Here is a 15,916-nt window from a genome sequence, read left to right on the forward strand (position 1 = left end):
CATCAGTTCCCCTTCTGTCCATCATCAGGTTAGAAGTGGGGATGTTTGCTGATGATTGCATCAAGCTCAGCGCCATTTGCAACTCCTCAGATACTGAAGCAGTCCATGTCCAAGTGCAACAAGATCTGGACAGTATCCAGGTTTAGGCTGACAAGTAGCAGGAACATTCATGCCACACAAATGCCAGGCTATTACCATCGCCAATAAGAGATTATCCAACTACCGGCTCTTGACATTCAATGGTATTACCATCATTGAATCCCCCACTATTAACATCCTGGGGGTTACCATTGACCAGAAATTCAACTGCACTTACCACATAAATACAATAATGATAAGAGCAGTTCAGAAACTAGGAATACTGAACCGAGTAACACAACTCCTGACTCCCCAAAGCCTGTCCAGCATCTACAAGGCACAAGTTAGAAATATGATGGAAGACTCTCACATGCCTGAATGAGTGTAGCCCCACCAACACTCGAGAAGCTGGACACCATCCAGGATAAAGCAGCCCGCTTGATTGGCATTACATCTACAAGCATCCATTCCCTCTACCACCGATTCTCAGTAGCAGCAGTGTGTACTATCTACAAAATACACTGCAGAACTTCACCAAAGATCTTTAGACAGCATCGTCTAAACCCACAACCACTTTCATCTAGAAGGACAAGGGCAGCAGGTATATGGGAACACCACCAAGTTCTCCTCCAAGCCACTCACCATCCTAACTTGGAAATATATCACCATTCCTTCACTGTCACTGGGTACAAATGCTGGAATTCCCTTCCCAATAGCATTTTGGGTCAACCTACAGCAGGTGGACTGCAGTAGTTCAAGAAGGCAGCTCACTTACACCTTCTCAAGGGCAACTAGGGATGGGCAATAAATGCTGACCAGCGAGAGACTCCCTATCCCACAAATGAATAAATTTAAAAAAGGTGGGATTAACCAGCAACTGAACTTGGCCATCCATATAAAATGTGGTTGCTACAAGAAGTATAACATAGAAACATAGAAAATAGGCACAGGGTAGGCCATTCGACTCTTTGATCCTGCTCCACCATTTAATATGATCATGGTTGATCATCCAGCTCAATAGCCTGTTCTTGCTTTACCTGCATAATCTTTGATCCCTTTAGCGCCTAGTGCTATATACAACTCCTTCTTGAAATCACACAATGTTTTGGCCTTGATTGCTTTCTGTGGGAGTGAATTCCACAGGCTTACCACCCTCTCAGTGAAGAAGTTTCTCTGCATTTCAGTCCTACATGGTTTATGTGACCCCTGGTTCTAGGGTACCTCACCATTGGGAGATCCTTTCTGCATCTATTCTGTCTCGGCCTGTAAGAATTTTATAGGATTTTAGGTTTCATGAGATTCCCCTCATTCTTCTGAACTCCTTTCGAGCCCTCCTGATATGTCGGTCCTGCTACCCCAGGAATCAGTGCAGTAAACCTTTGCTGCACTCCCTCCGTGGCCAGTACATCCTTCCTCAGACATGGAGAGCAAAATTGCACACAATACTCTGGGTGTTTTTTCACCAAGCCTCTGTATGACTGAAGGACATCCCTGCTGGTGTATTTGTGTCCTCTGAATGTGAAAGCCAACATACCACTTGCCTTCTTTACTGCCTGCTGCATTTGCTTGTGTACCTTCAGTGACTGGTGTACAAGGATACCCAGGACTCACTGCATATTCCCATCTGCCACTCAGATAATAATCTGCTTTACTGTTTTTGCTACCAAAGTCCTTAAGTTCATACTTACCACTCATTTTCTCACTCACTCAGCTTGTCCAAATTGCATTGAACTATTTGTGTATCCTCCTCACAGCTCATCCTCCCATCCAGCTGTATGTCATCTGCAAATTTGGAGCTATAACATTCAGTTCCCTCATGTAAATCATTAATATATATTGTGGGTATTTGGGATCCTAGCATTGATCCATGCGGCACCTGCCTGCTATTCAGAAAAAGACTTAGTTTTTACTGAGGAAAAAATAGAAGAACTGCAGATGCTGTATATCAGGAACAAAAACAAATTGGCTGGAAAAGCTCAACAGGTCTGGCAGCATCTGTGAAGGAAAAGACAAAGTTAACATTACGGGTCTGGTGACCTCTTCTCAGAACTCCTCCATTTGTTTCTTCTCTGTTTCCTGTCTGCCAACTAGTTTTCTCTCCATTTCAATACACTACACTCAGTCCAACATTAATCTCTTATGCGGGACTCAGTCAAAAGCCTTCTGAAAGTCCAAATAAACCACACCCAATGGCTCCCCTCATCAACTCTACTCATCGCATTGAATTATAGAGTTACACAGCATGGAAACAAACCCTTCGGTCCAACCAGTCCATGCAGAACATAAGCCCAAACTAAACTAGTCTCACCCGCCTGCTCCTGGCCCATATCGCTCCAAACCTTTCCTATTCATCTACTTATCCAAATGCCTTTTAAATGTCGCAACTGTGCTCACATCTACCACTTCCTCAGGAAGTTCATTCCACACGCAAACCGCCCTCTGTATAAAAATTGCCCCCAGGTACTTTTACTTTTAAGCATTACAGTAAATTTGTCATGCATGATTTTTCTTCCAAAAATCGATGCTGATCCTGTCACTGTTTTCCAAATACTCAGCAATTGTTCTTTTATGATGGACGCTAGCATTTTTCTCACTAGGATGACTGGCTATAATTCCCAGTTTTCTCTTTGCCTCCTTTTTAAGCAGTGATCTTATGTCATCCAATCTGTAGCAGCTGTTCTAGAGTATGTAGAATCTTGGAAGATGACTAGCAATGCATCCACTATTTTTAGGGTGATTTCCTTAAGTATTCCAGGGTGTAGATTATTCAGGCCTGGGGATCTATCAGCCTTCAATCACATCAAAGTCTTGAACACCATTTCCCGACTAATACTGATTTCCTTCAGTTCCCTCCTCTCACTCGATTTGGTGTTCCCAGTATTTGGGATGTGTTATTTGTGTCCTTCATGAACATAGAATGAAATTATGTATTTAGTTGATCATCTGTTCCTTTGTTTCCCATTATAAATGCTCCTGTTTCTAACTGTTAGGGACCTACATTGTCTTCATCAATATTTTTTGTCTTCTCAAATGCCTCAGTTGAACTTGTCTCTACCACATTTCCAGGAAATATATTCCATGTCCTAGCTACTTGCTGTGTGAAAATTTTTGTCATTTCACCTTTGGTTCTTTTGCAATTTGCTTTAAATCCATGCCTCTCATTCTTGATCTTTTTACAAGAGGGAGTTTCTCCCCATCTATCTATCCAACCTCTCATGATTTTGAAAACCCCTATCAGTTCTTCCATTAGCTTTCATCTCTCCAAATACAACAGTACCAGTCTCTTTCATCCATCCTCATAAAAGAAATTTCTCAGGCCTGGAACCATTATTGTGACTTTTCTACATTCTTTCCAATGTGTTAAGTCCTTCCCATCATGGGGTGTCCAAAACTGTGCACAATACTCCAGCTGAGGTCTAACAAATTCAACATCACCTCCTTGCTCCTGTACCCTATGCCCCTATTAATAAAAACAAGGATACTATATACTTTAATTGCTCTTTCCACCTGTAAACAAATACATCAATGTCCTCTGCTCCTGCAATCCCTTTACAATTGTACCATCTATTTTGTATTGTCTCTCGATGTTCTTCTGATCAAAATGCATCTCTGCATACTTCCCTGCATTGAGCCAATCTACCACCTATATTTCCACTCTGTCATCTTGTCTGAGTTTTTTTTTAAAGTTCACTATCCTCCTTAAGGTTTACAATTCTTCCAGGTTTTGTGTCGTATGCAAATGTTGAACTTGCCTCCTGTACACCAAGATCTCATTAATATGTGTCAGTAATGTTTCCAATACCCACTACTGGGGAACTCCACTACAAACATTCTTCCAGCAGAAAAAAATATCCATTTTTCATAATTGTTTTTCCTACCATGTTGCTACGGTCCTATTTTTATTCCACGGGCTTTAACTTCCTCACAAGAGTATTGTGTGATACTATATTAAAACCTCATTGCTTTTAAAAGATTTTGCAATACCTCCAACTACTTCTGGGTTAGGACATAATGTTGATTAGTTCAACGTTGGCTGTAGTCATGTCTATTGCGTTATGCGCTGTCTTGTGTTGTTTGTCTCATTATTCCTGTGAAATATGTTGGGGAAGATGTTTTTCTACTTTAATTTTGTACCATAATTGCAAGGTGTTGAATGCTTGTCCTTAAAGCAGAGACTTTAAAAATTGCATAAGCTTATGGATAAAACAAGTCTCCAGTAATGACTCCTTAAGTTAAGCAATTATCTGCCATTGAAATACCGTAAATGTTAGTACGCACTGGATTATTTTAATGTTAATGATTTGACTTATCAGTTAAGTTATGGAGAATATGGGGTTCAACATTTTTCATCTAACCATTGTAGAGGTCACACACAAAAGATATAATGCATTTAATATTGCTTCCAGGGCGAATAAGATAAATAGATTAATTTATTATAATCCATGTATTTATGCTTTACAAAATTCAAAGCAGTTCCCATTGTAATACAGGAAGGAAAGAGAAAGAAATCATTATTTCCTGAGATGAAGCTAGAACTTTCTCAGTGAAAAACTAGGTTCATCACAGGGAAGAAAAGAAGATGATCCAGAATTCTTATCTTTGTGTTTTACTCAAGGGTTCCTGATGAAAAGATTACATTTCAACGGAGAAGATCAAGTCACGGTGTCTCTATTGCTGAAGAGCCTGCTAACTTGATTACTATTCTTAAATTGCAAGTTTAGTTATGTAGACAGATTATTAGAGGGCTTCTAGTGTCTACAGAATGATGAGTCACTAATTACAGGAAAAAAAGGAGAGAAGATTTGATGTAGAACAGTAAGCTTGAAAACATTGTACAAAATCTTACAGCAGAAATTCTTTGTTCTTTGTCACCACTATGATACTTCAATGAGAGTGAGGATGTGGAGGTTACTAGTACTTTGAGGATAGATTTGGTCTCTAGTTGCTTTGAGATGCTACATTGAAAATTCTACACCTTAACACTCAACATAGTGTTAGCTGCAGAGGTAGCAATTACAAGGGGACATAGTTTTAATGTGAGTGGAGGTCGATACAAGGGAGACATCAGAGGTAGGTTCCTTTCTCAGAGAGTGGTCAGGACGTGGAACGCATTGCTGGAGAGGGTAGTGGACTCAGTGTCATTAGAGGCATTTAAGCAGCTATTAGATAGGCATTTGGATGGTAGTTTAAGGTAGGGGTGGAGGTCAGATAGGCTTTAGGATTAGGGTAAAAGTTCAGCATAACATTGTAGGCCAAAGGACCTGTACTGTACTTTGTTCTATAGTGAATGTCAGTCCCCCACTTCTTAACCATACACAAACATCATTTTATGGTCTTTACTTTTCAGATTCAGAAAATCTCGGGCAGAGGATGGGCAAACATCCAAGATAGAAAATGAAACTTGCAGTCAGATGCATGAAAAGACGCAGGATGGTCAGAACAACAACGTGCTTGAGCCTTTCTACACTTCAGTTCCTAGCTAGTCTACCAGAACTAATCTGACCTTCTGAGGACTTTAATACTCTGCATTACAATGACATTATTTTTGTGCATGCCTTGTAGTTTTACCACCTCTCCCCACTGGAAAAGAGCTTGGGTGACTAGCTTCCCAGCAGAAAGAATAAAAGAACTTTTCTTTTCATAGGCTAATATGACGGAGTGGAAAGGGATATGTTGGCTGGCAGAAGGACAATCATCTTACAGAGAGAAGAGACAAAATATATCTTGAAGCTATCCTGGTGTCTAACTACTTTGCAGTTAAATTTCACACCGATTCCTTTAAACCTATTAAGAATGTTACGGTATCCACCCTAAGCCTTTGAGAATAATTAACATTTATGCCTTGTATTTTAAGAACGTGTGCATTTTTAAAACATGATAATTTCACTGACAAGATTCATACCCACTAGAAAATTATTTTCTAGTACTTATTCCCCTTGACATGCAGAACTAAGTACTTTTGGCTTGATGGAAATGTTTCATGGTTATTTGGACTTTACAGAAGTTTTATGAACTGAGATTGGAATTTTATTTCTGCGTGATTAATTCTACATAGTTAGTGGTGCAGTTAATGTTGGCAAAGTAAGAGATTACGTGATTAAATTGAAAAATGTACATTTTTGTTAGCAATAAATACTAGGCAAAGTTTATATTCTGCCTTGCCTTATTGTAAATTTAATTTTCATCAATAATAGCCAGCTACTTATTCTTTATTATCTTAAATGATTTATATCTCTCCAGTGATTTTTTTAAATTTGAGTTTGTACATGTTGGAAGAAATGTAAATATAGAGTTAACATTACGTTTAAAGACTACAATTTACAACTGATATTAGCTATTATTTGCCAATAGCCTAAGAATCTCATGGTGAGGAAAGATATTATCAAAAGAGGACTAGTTTTTAAATATTAAAGTATTGAATTTGTGACAGGAAAATTTATTACGCTATTTTTGCTCCTTGCTTTATTACATTTGTGATAAAAGCAAATTGACAGCATTTAAGTAAAAGAGCTCAGTTGGGTTCATTAGAGCTCATGAGGCAAGATTTAATGGATCCAATGGCTGTCTCACCCAGCTATTGGAGAATTAGTGTGGGACCTTGCCAGTACCATTAACAGCAGTGACAGCCATGAGAGGCCCAGGATTAATGCAGGATCGCAGGCCAAAGGTGAGCAAGAGAAGGATGGTGGTCACAGGAGTGGGGGGAGGTCAGATTCAATGGAAGGGAGGTGGTTATCAGTGGCATCCTCCTGATACTGGGTGGCTAGATCAGACACCGAGTACCTGACAATGAAAGCACCCTTTCTGGAAGGCTCGTGGCAAAACCAACAGGATTTGGTCGGCGAGCATTGGGATCAACAGGAAAGCCGTGTAACTCTGAGTTAATTCTTGAGCCACCACTAATTTGTGGTAACTTAAGGGTTAACTGCATATTGACTTGTTAATGAGCCTAATTGACACCCAACAACTGATGGGCAGATTCCCCTTTTCAATTACCTCCTAACCAACTTCACTGGCACAGTTTTCCTGATACTAGGTATCCAAACTGGTGCTCCTGCCTAATTCCCCTCCCCTTCACCCATCACCATGCCTGCTCCAATGGGATCCACTAAATTCCACTCCTGATTTTTGTTGTAGCCTGTAAATAGGAGATGTACATACAAATTGCCACTTAAGTTCTAGACAATGACAAAAATCAATGCATTGCAGATCAAGTCATTATGAACACTGGGGTTTGAACAGTAGCTTTCTCCTGTGACCAGCTGTTAAATTATTTCTAAGATCAGCAATGATAATTTTAGAAACTTTTGAGGGAGTTGCTGAAAAATTGATATGATTTTTCCAAATGTGACAAACTAAAATGGAAGATTATTTTGGTGCAAACATTAACTGGTGATTGAATAACAGTTATTGTTTTTGATAACTGCTTCAGTTTCTGTTATGTAGCATTTTGGTCTGTACTTCAATACTTGAATAACTGCTATTATTTGACTCTCATTGAAGAGCAGTGGTGCCTTGAATTAGATTTAGCAGAAACCCACAGTCTAGTCAGAAAGTAGCATTGTCACATGATAAATGAGTAACTTCACAATTGAGTTCACACAACAATATCATTAATTATTGGAGGGTACTAGATGACAATTATATTAAAATTAGAAAATGTTGGAGAAACTCAGTAGGTCTGCAGAGAGCGACAAAGAGGGGACTTGAAATATTAACTGTGTTTCTCTCTTCAGATATACAGCCGGACCTACTGAGTTTCTCCAGCATCCACTTCAGATTTCCAGCACCTGCAATATTTTGCTTTTATTCAAAAAAAGAACTAAAAATGAGTACAGCTTAAATATTTGCCAAATCTCAAACAGATTAGCTTCTCTCAAAATCTAAATCTACCATTCTGAATAAGGCTAAGCACAAAAATAAATCATTTTTTAAAAATCGAATGAGCTGTAATTGGTTTGATGCCTTAGCCTTTCCTGCCAATTTGTATATCTTTTCCCAATCCAGAGTAACTGGTTTCCTCTTCTAAGCTTTGAGCAGTTCTCCTGCACCAAGCCTTAACCTGACCCCTGATTACCTGTCTCCAACTCTGTTCAACCCCAAGGCTTTTGGATCACCATCTCTGGATCCACATATCAATGCTACCATATTACTCAACTCCTGCCGCAGTCTCTAATGCTCTGTCAGTTTCATTATAACAAGGCCAAGACCCAGCATTTGCAAGCCTCAGGCCTCATTAATCAGCTGCTTCAGTGTATCCTCCATTCACACAAAATGTTGACATGACAGAATTTCTACACCAACATGTAGAACACAGTGTTGGTGTTCTATATTTTTGCACCATGAAATAGGGTGACCTCTCTCAAAAACACTACCAGCTGAAGGTGCCTCTGGGGGGATAAAAAAACAAAAGTGGCCAGATTTCTGCGAAGAAATTTAATGATGTATATTTAATTCAAAATAATGTTTGAACCAAAGATCAAATTTAAGTTCTAATAATCCACACTGCAGAAATCCCCCACAGTGTGTCCTTCACTCAATGAGCAACTTACTCCTAAAGTCAACCTATAATTCAAAACCACTTCCAGGATGGGAACTCAATACTGTAACAAATCGGGTTACACTAAATATTGAATTGTTACCTTGCAACAATATTTATCAGGAAGTGAACAGGTAGACATGACATTAGATGAAGAGACCAAATTAAAAAGGGCAGAATTTTGGAGACCTTCCCATTCTCTGGTATGTGTGGAAGTGGTGGTGGGGGTTGGGGGGAGTTCTTCAAAACTTCCCCCATGGTGTTCCAGCTGTTCTCCTACCCATCACCAAGCTGTCTGAAATTCTTCATTGGGCAGGTGAGGCATCCAGCCATCTCTGTTCCAATTGAGGACATCTATCAGTCAGAGACAGTAGGAAATGCCAATGCTGATGAATCTGAGATAACAAGGTGTAGAGCTGGATGAACACAGCAGGGCAAGCAGCATCAGAGGAGCAGGAAAGCTGATGTTTCAGGTCAAGACCATTCTTCAGAAATAGGAGAGGGGAAGGGGATTCTGAAATAGATAGGGAGAGAGGGCGAGGCAGATGAAAGATGGGTAAAAGAAAAGATAGGTGGAGAGGAGACAGACAGGGGATGGAACCAGTAAAGGTGAGTGCAGGTGGGGAGTTAGGGAGGGGATAGGTCGGTCCAGGGAGGATGGACAGCTCAAGGAGGCAGGATGAAGTTAGTGGGTAAGAGATGGGGGTGGGGCTTGAGGTGGGAGGAATGGTTATTGAGGCGGGGATGCGGTGGGCTGGTTTTGGGATGAGGTTGGGGAGGAGAGATTTTGAAGCTTGTGAAGTCGATATTGATACCCTTGGTCTGCAGGGTTCCCAAACAAAATACGAGATGCTGTTTCTGCAGCCTTTGGGTGGCATCATTGTGGCAATGCAGGAGACCCAGGACGGACATGTCATCCGAGGAGTGGGAGGGGGAGTTAATAAGGTTCACAACTGGGAGGTGTAGTTGTTTGTTGCGAACCGAGCATAGGTGTTCCACAAAGCAGTCCCCAAGCCTCCACTTGGTTTCCCTGATGTAGAGGAGGCCACAACGGGAACACGGGATACAGTATACCACATTAGCAGATGTGCAGGTGAACATCTGTTTAATGTTGAAGGTCATTTTGGGGCCTGGGATGGGGCTGAGGGAGGAGGTGTGGGGGCAGATGTTGCACAGGGAAAAGTGCCAGGTGTGGTGGTGCTGGAGGGGAGCTTGGAGCAGACAAGGGAGTCATGCAGAGAGTGGTCCCTCTGGAAAGCAGATAAGGGTGGGGAGGGAAAAATGTCTTTGGTAGTGGGTTCGGATTGCAGATGGCGGAAATGTCGGAGGATGATGCATTGGATTCGGAGGTTGGTGGGGCGGTACATGAATACGAGAGGGATTCTGTTTTGGTTGTTATTGCGGGGAGGGGGTGTGAGGGATGAGTTGCGGGAATCGTGAGAGACATGGTCAAGGGCATTTTCGACCACTGTGGAGGGGAAGTTGCGGTCCTTGAAAAACGAGGACATCTGGGATGTCCAGGAGTGGAATGCCTCATCCTGGGAGCAGATGCGGTGGAGGTGAAGGAATTGGGAATAGGAGATGGCCTTTTTGCAGGAAGATGGGTGAGAGGCAGCTGTGGGAGTCGGTGGGCTTGAAATGGATATCGGTTTCCAGGTGGATGCCAGAGATGGAGACAGAGAAGTCCAGGGAGGAGAGAGATGTATCAGAGATGGTCCAGGTGAACTTAAGGTTGGGGTGGAAGGTGTTAGTGAAGTGGATGAGCTGTTTGAGCTCCTCGTGGGAACACGAGCCAGTACCGATGCTGTCATCAATGTAACAGAGGAAGAGGTGTGGGACAGGGCCAGTATAGCTTTTGAAGAGGAATGTTCCACATAACCTACAAAGAGGCAGGCATGGCTTGGACTCATGCGGGTACCCATGGCCACCCCCTTTGTCTGTAGGAAGTGGGAGAAATTGAAAGAGAAGTTAAGGGTGAGGATGCATGCCGATAAGCGGATGAGGGTGTCAGTGGAGAGGGACTGGTCAGGCCTGCAGGACAGGAAGAAGCGGAGGGCCTTTAGGCCATCTGCATGGGGAATGCAGTTGTGTAGGGACTGGACATCCACGGTAAAGATGAGGTATAGGGGACCAGGGAATCAGAAGTTTTCGAGGAGGTGGAGGGCGTGGGTGGTGTCATGGATTTAGGTGGGGAGTTTCTGAACCAAGGGGGAGAAAATAGAGTCGAGATAAGTGGAGATGAGTTCGGTGGGGCAGGAACAGGCAGAGATAATGGGCCGACCAGGTCAGGCAGGTTTGTGGATTTTGGGAAGGAGACAGAAATGGGCGGTGTGGGGTTGGGGAACAATGAGGTTAGAGGCTGTGACTGGGAGGTTACCTGAAATGATGAGGGTGTGGATAGTCTGGGAGATGATGGTTCGGTGGTCAGGGGTAGGATTCAGGGTTGCTCCCCATCCAGAGGGAAGGGTAAGGTACAAGCCTGGCAGGTTTGGGCCTAAGGGGTAGGAGGTATTGTATCTCCCTTGCAGGGGGTTCCCTCCCTCTTTGACCACTCCATCAAGAAACCCCACTCCTTCACCCACTCACCTCTCCACGATGCTGCAAGATACCCTGCACATACCCATGTAGCCCTGATCCCGGCCACTGTCACCATTGGATTGCTTGGACAACATAGCTGCCAGGCAATAAAATTGGTCGTCAGCTCTCTGAGGTGGGGCTTCTGCCTGAGTGAAGGGTCTAAGTATCATGTCTAACCATTCAACACTTCTCAAAATATTCAGTGACTGGGATAGGTTGTGTGAATAGGCTGGAAACCTCGCCATCTGAAAGATACAAGCCAGAATGCCATTTCAGATAGCAAGATGGAAATAATTGATAAACTATTCAAGCACGGTGGCTCAGTCGTTGGCACTGCTGCCTCACTGCACCAGGGACCTGGGTTCAATTCCACCCTCAGGGAACTGTCTGTGTGGAGTTTGCACATTCTCCCCATGTCTGCGTGGGTTTCCTTCAGGTGCTGCAGTTTCCTCCCACAGTCCAAAAGATGTGCAGGTTAGGTGGATTGTCATGTTAAATTGCCCATAGTGTTCAGGGATGTGTGGATTAGGTGGGTTAGAGGGGGATGGGTCTAGTTGGGATTCTCTGTGGGACAGTGTGGATTTATTGGGCCGAAGGGCCTATTTCCACACTGGAGGCATTCCGTGATTCGCTGAAGGGAGGAAAAGCTTCTTCTTCCACTTGCATTGCATCCGTATGAAAAGATGTTACAGCAGGAGATAGCAGCAGTACAATTACATAATTTATTCTGAAAATATGGCCCAGGGTAATGTGGTAAATGCTACCCATTTAGATTTTCAAAAGGCCATCTGTAAAGTTTCACTTTGAAAATTCATGACTATAGTTTGCATCAAGTAATAAGCAACAGAATGGACAGCAAGTTGGCTATAAAATAGAAACTGGAAAGTCGGGGTTAGCTTTGACAAAGGTGGGAAGTGGTGTTACTCGAAGATTAATACCCAGATTCCTTTATTCAGAATTAATTATAAACAAGTTTGGTCTTGGGAATCAGAAGTGTTGTGCTAAACTATATAGGGCCCATTCCCAGGCAAGCCTGCCTAGGAAAAGAATATTTGCTGAGAGGTGCAGTTTCTTCATCTCAAGGAAGGGACGTCCCACCAAAGAGAGTTTCTTATCAATCAGATGTTGTCAGCTGTCAAGTGTTAATGGTGCCATTGTGAACAATGGTCACTGCCTGGACAGCACTTGGGGCTTGCAGAGGATTCAGTGATGGATTGTAAATTTGTATATGTTTCTGGGTTGGGAAGGGGATCTGGTGAAGGGGTAGGTGCCTAGGGTTTAACTGGCCATGTGAGGATGCAAGGGAGTTGAAATTTTGGATGAGAGGGGTCTCTAAATGGGCCCAGATAAGCAGTTCAGAAAGGGATCATCCTCCCACCACCAGTAAATTTAGTTGGCTGGTCAATCAGTATGGGCCTGTCTTGCTGCTGGCTTGCTTATCGTGTTGGAACAAATCTCCTTATGTGGCTAATATTTGCCCACTTAAGGACCTCAAGTTTGAGAGTGAGTTTGAATTTGATTTATTATTATCAGATGTACTGAGATACAGTGAAAAGTGTTGTTTTGTATACTATTGAAGCAGATCATACCATGCAAAGTGAATCAGGGCAGCAGAACAGAGTGCAGAATACAGTGTTACAGCTGCAAAGAAGATGCAGAGAGAGAAATCAGAACTAACATTTAAGCAATCTGTTCAAAAGTCTGATCTCAACAGGGAAGAAGCTTTTCTTGAATCTGTTCATACATGTATTCAAACTTGTATCTTTTGCCCAATGGAAGAGGGTAGAAGAGAGTATAACCAGGGTGTTAGTTACCTTTACCAAGGCAACAGGAAGTGTGGATGGTGTCAAAATTGAGCTGGGGACAAGGATGCACCATTAGACTGTGGATAGGTTGCCCACTGGATTTAACATGCTACCCCGCACAGCTTTGAAACTCAGGCAGTGCTAAATCCAGCCTTTAATTTCCAGATTTATAACCAAAACCAAATTATGAAAAATGGCTAATACTGAGGAAAAATGGACAATTTTACAGGAGGACGTGATCAAATGGCAGACTGGATGTGTAATTCATTGATGTTGATGCAGATTGGATGCAGGGAATTCCTTGCAGATCTTGGTAAGATTATCAAGTATTTTACATCCAAATAAAGTTGGATTTCTCCCCCAGGAATTATTACAGCTCTGAGCTATCAATCTTTTAAAGCCCAATTACAAAGAAAAATTCAATATAGAAAAAAATAAGGTGGTGCATTTTCAGAAGAAAAATAAGAAAACTATAGGAGTCTTAATGGGATGCACCTACACAAGTCATTAGAAGTACCAACAGTACTGAATGAATTCATAAAACAACAATTCAAACACTGGGGCTAATTTCTGAAGCGAAACACAGAAAAGTTATGTTGAACACAAATCAAATCTTGATTTGACCACAGTTGTATGCATTTATAGTTTCTGCGCTATAAAGGAAATATTAAGGGTCTTTTGGTGCATTGCTAGTATCTATGCCTCTGGGCTAGAAGACCTGGGTTCAGGTTCCACCTGCTCCAGAAGTGTGTTATAACACAACTGAACAGGCTGAATAAAATATCTATAAAAGGGATTTGGAGGAAACAAAACACAGAAGCATTTTACCAAAACCAAAAGGATATATTCATCAGGAATGTTAATAAGCTGAAGCTCTTTTCTCCAGAAATCAAAAATCTAGGGGGTGATCTGTGGAACTTTGTATCAAAAGGAATGGTTGAGGCTAATTGGATTTCAGAGGACGGTGACAGCAAATGATTGGAATGGAAGGGTATGCTGATGGGAATAGCTGAAGATGTGTGGGAGGAAGTTCATGTGGAGCATTAATGCCAGCAGAGGCTGGTTGGGACCAAATGGCCTGTTTTGTGCTTTAGGCTCTATGTTATACACTGTAAAAATGCCTTTGGAAATCCTGTTACCTTGTCAATGTGTGTGCATCATTAAATGTAGTAGCTGTTGTGTTCGAGTCTATACAATAAAGTGGAATGTTGCACGTAGTCTGATGGCATTTACTTCAGAACTACAATATCAGGAATAAAACTTATGATTCAACTTGTTTTTGGGTTGGGCCATGTCGTATCACAGCAACATCAACTGCCAGCTGAGCATTTGTAAAACCAGTCAAACAAACCCACCAGGATCACACAACCTTTTGTAGCCTTAGTATCACTGCCAAAAACACAGGTGCCTTGTGAATATAACTGAGGGTCTAACTGCGTCTGATCAAGGACTCTTTGCCAAATTGAAGGGAAACTGATGGAGTATGTTAATTTTTTAGCTCTGGACACTACGTTATATGCACAATCGGCATAATCCCTATTTCAGCTGCAAGTCCACTGTGACTAAGAACTGCCAGGTTCAATATGGTAGCAGCTGAACTTTAGACACAGATCAGATGCTGGGAATTCCTGGCTAACCTCAATAAGATTATCAATCATTTTACATCCAAATGACATTAGATTCTTCCCCCAGGAAGTAAACAGCTCTAAGCTGTCAATCTTTGGAAGCCTAATTACAACATGCACAACACTATTGTGACCTCCCTCACTGTATGTGACACAGTTACACAAGTCAACTTTAATCAATATTGTCCTGATCTCATTTGATCATTGCAAAACATTATTGAATATGGTAATACAAAATAGCCAAATGAAAAAAAAAATTCTCCTGTGCAAAGTGGAGCAAAACAATGATCGTCTTTATTAAAATGGGACCTGTGGATGCTGGAGAATCCGAGATAACAAAGTGTAGAGCTGGATGAACGCAGCAGGCCAAGCAGCATCTTAGGAGCACAAAAGCTGACGTTTCGGGCCTAGACCTTTCATCAGTTTTTTCTGATGAAGGGTCTAGGCCCAAAACGTCAGCTTTTGTGCTCCGAAGATGCTGCTTGGCCTGCTATGTTCATCCAGCTCTACACTTTGTTATCATCTTTATTAACACCTTTTATGATTTCATTACAGAAGAAATGTTTCCTCAATTACAAAAGCTACCACATAGTAAAGATACTAACTTTAAAAAACAATCCAGCATTAAATGCAATTATTTTTCCTGAATTAGAGTTCGGTGTACTTCTCCATCTTTAAAGTGATGACTACTATCCTACCCCTTGTTCGGCCAGAAAGTTTCAATTTCCCCTAATGTATTTTGAAGCTTATCTTGCCTTTACACTTTAGGCTCCCACACATATGGCTGGACTTGCTCTAAATGGGTGAGAAACAGGTCAAGACAGATTCCAAGACTCAAACTCATCTTGGGAAGAAACCATCACTCATTGGAATTTTTACTAAAGTCTCTTGAAGGAGAGATGGACTGTGTAAAGATGGCAAATAGACTGTCAAAGGTGGAAGGCCATGTTTGTAGGGCCACCAGATTGAGAGCAGTAGCAGACTGCGCTGGAACATAAGTGAGAGAAAGGTGCTTTAAACAGAGGCATTATCTCAACAAGCTTCTGTTTCCCAAAACTGAATAATCACTCTTGCATCTGGGCCATTGAAGGGGGAATGGGGAAGGAGGTTGGAGAATTTCTTTCATCGACAGCCAGTTGCTGCTCATGTACCCAGACAGGCCAAGAGGCCTTTGAGCCTGCCTGGAGAGCTAGCCCCACAGTCTGGCACTAAGAGCCCAGTTCCTTTCACCGAACCTGCCACTGTCCTCATAGAAAACTAGAGAACAACAGGAAAATTCCAGTCAGCATTCT

At 42.0% G+C, this 15,916-nt stretch overlaps 1 protein-coding gene across 6 annotated transcripts in view; it reads left to right on the plus strand.

The window, feature by feature from the left end:
* LOC125458504 (serine/threonine-protein kinase 32B-like) overlaps nt 1–14,271 on the plus strand; it is a 320,594-nt gene extending 306,323 nt beyond the window's left edge. For 5 of the 6 annotated variants that reach the window (XM_048543844.2, XM_048543828.2, XM_048543836.2 and 2 more), the window contains one exon: nt 5,426–14,271. In XM_048543844.2, the coding sequence (XP_048399801.1) occupies nt 5,426–5,561 (136 nt within the window). In that variant the 3' untranslated portion in view covers nt 5,562–14,271. The remainder of the gene's footprint in view (nt 1–5,425) is intronic. The other variant, XM_048543851.2, reaches the window with a different exon arrangement.
* Nucleotides 14,272–15,916: the final 1,645 nt, after the last annotated feature.

This window comes from Stegostoma tigrinum, chromosome 1 (genome assembly GCF_030684315.1).
Source record: "Stegostoma tigrinum isolate sSteTig4 chromosome 1, sSteTig4.hap1, whole genome shotgun sequence".
NCBI lineage: Eukaryota > Metazoa > Chordata > Chondrichthyes > Orectolobiformes > Stegostomatidae > Stegostoma > Stegostoma tigrinum.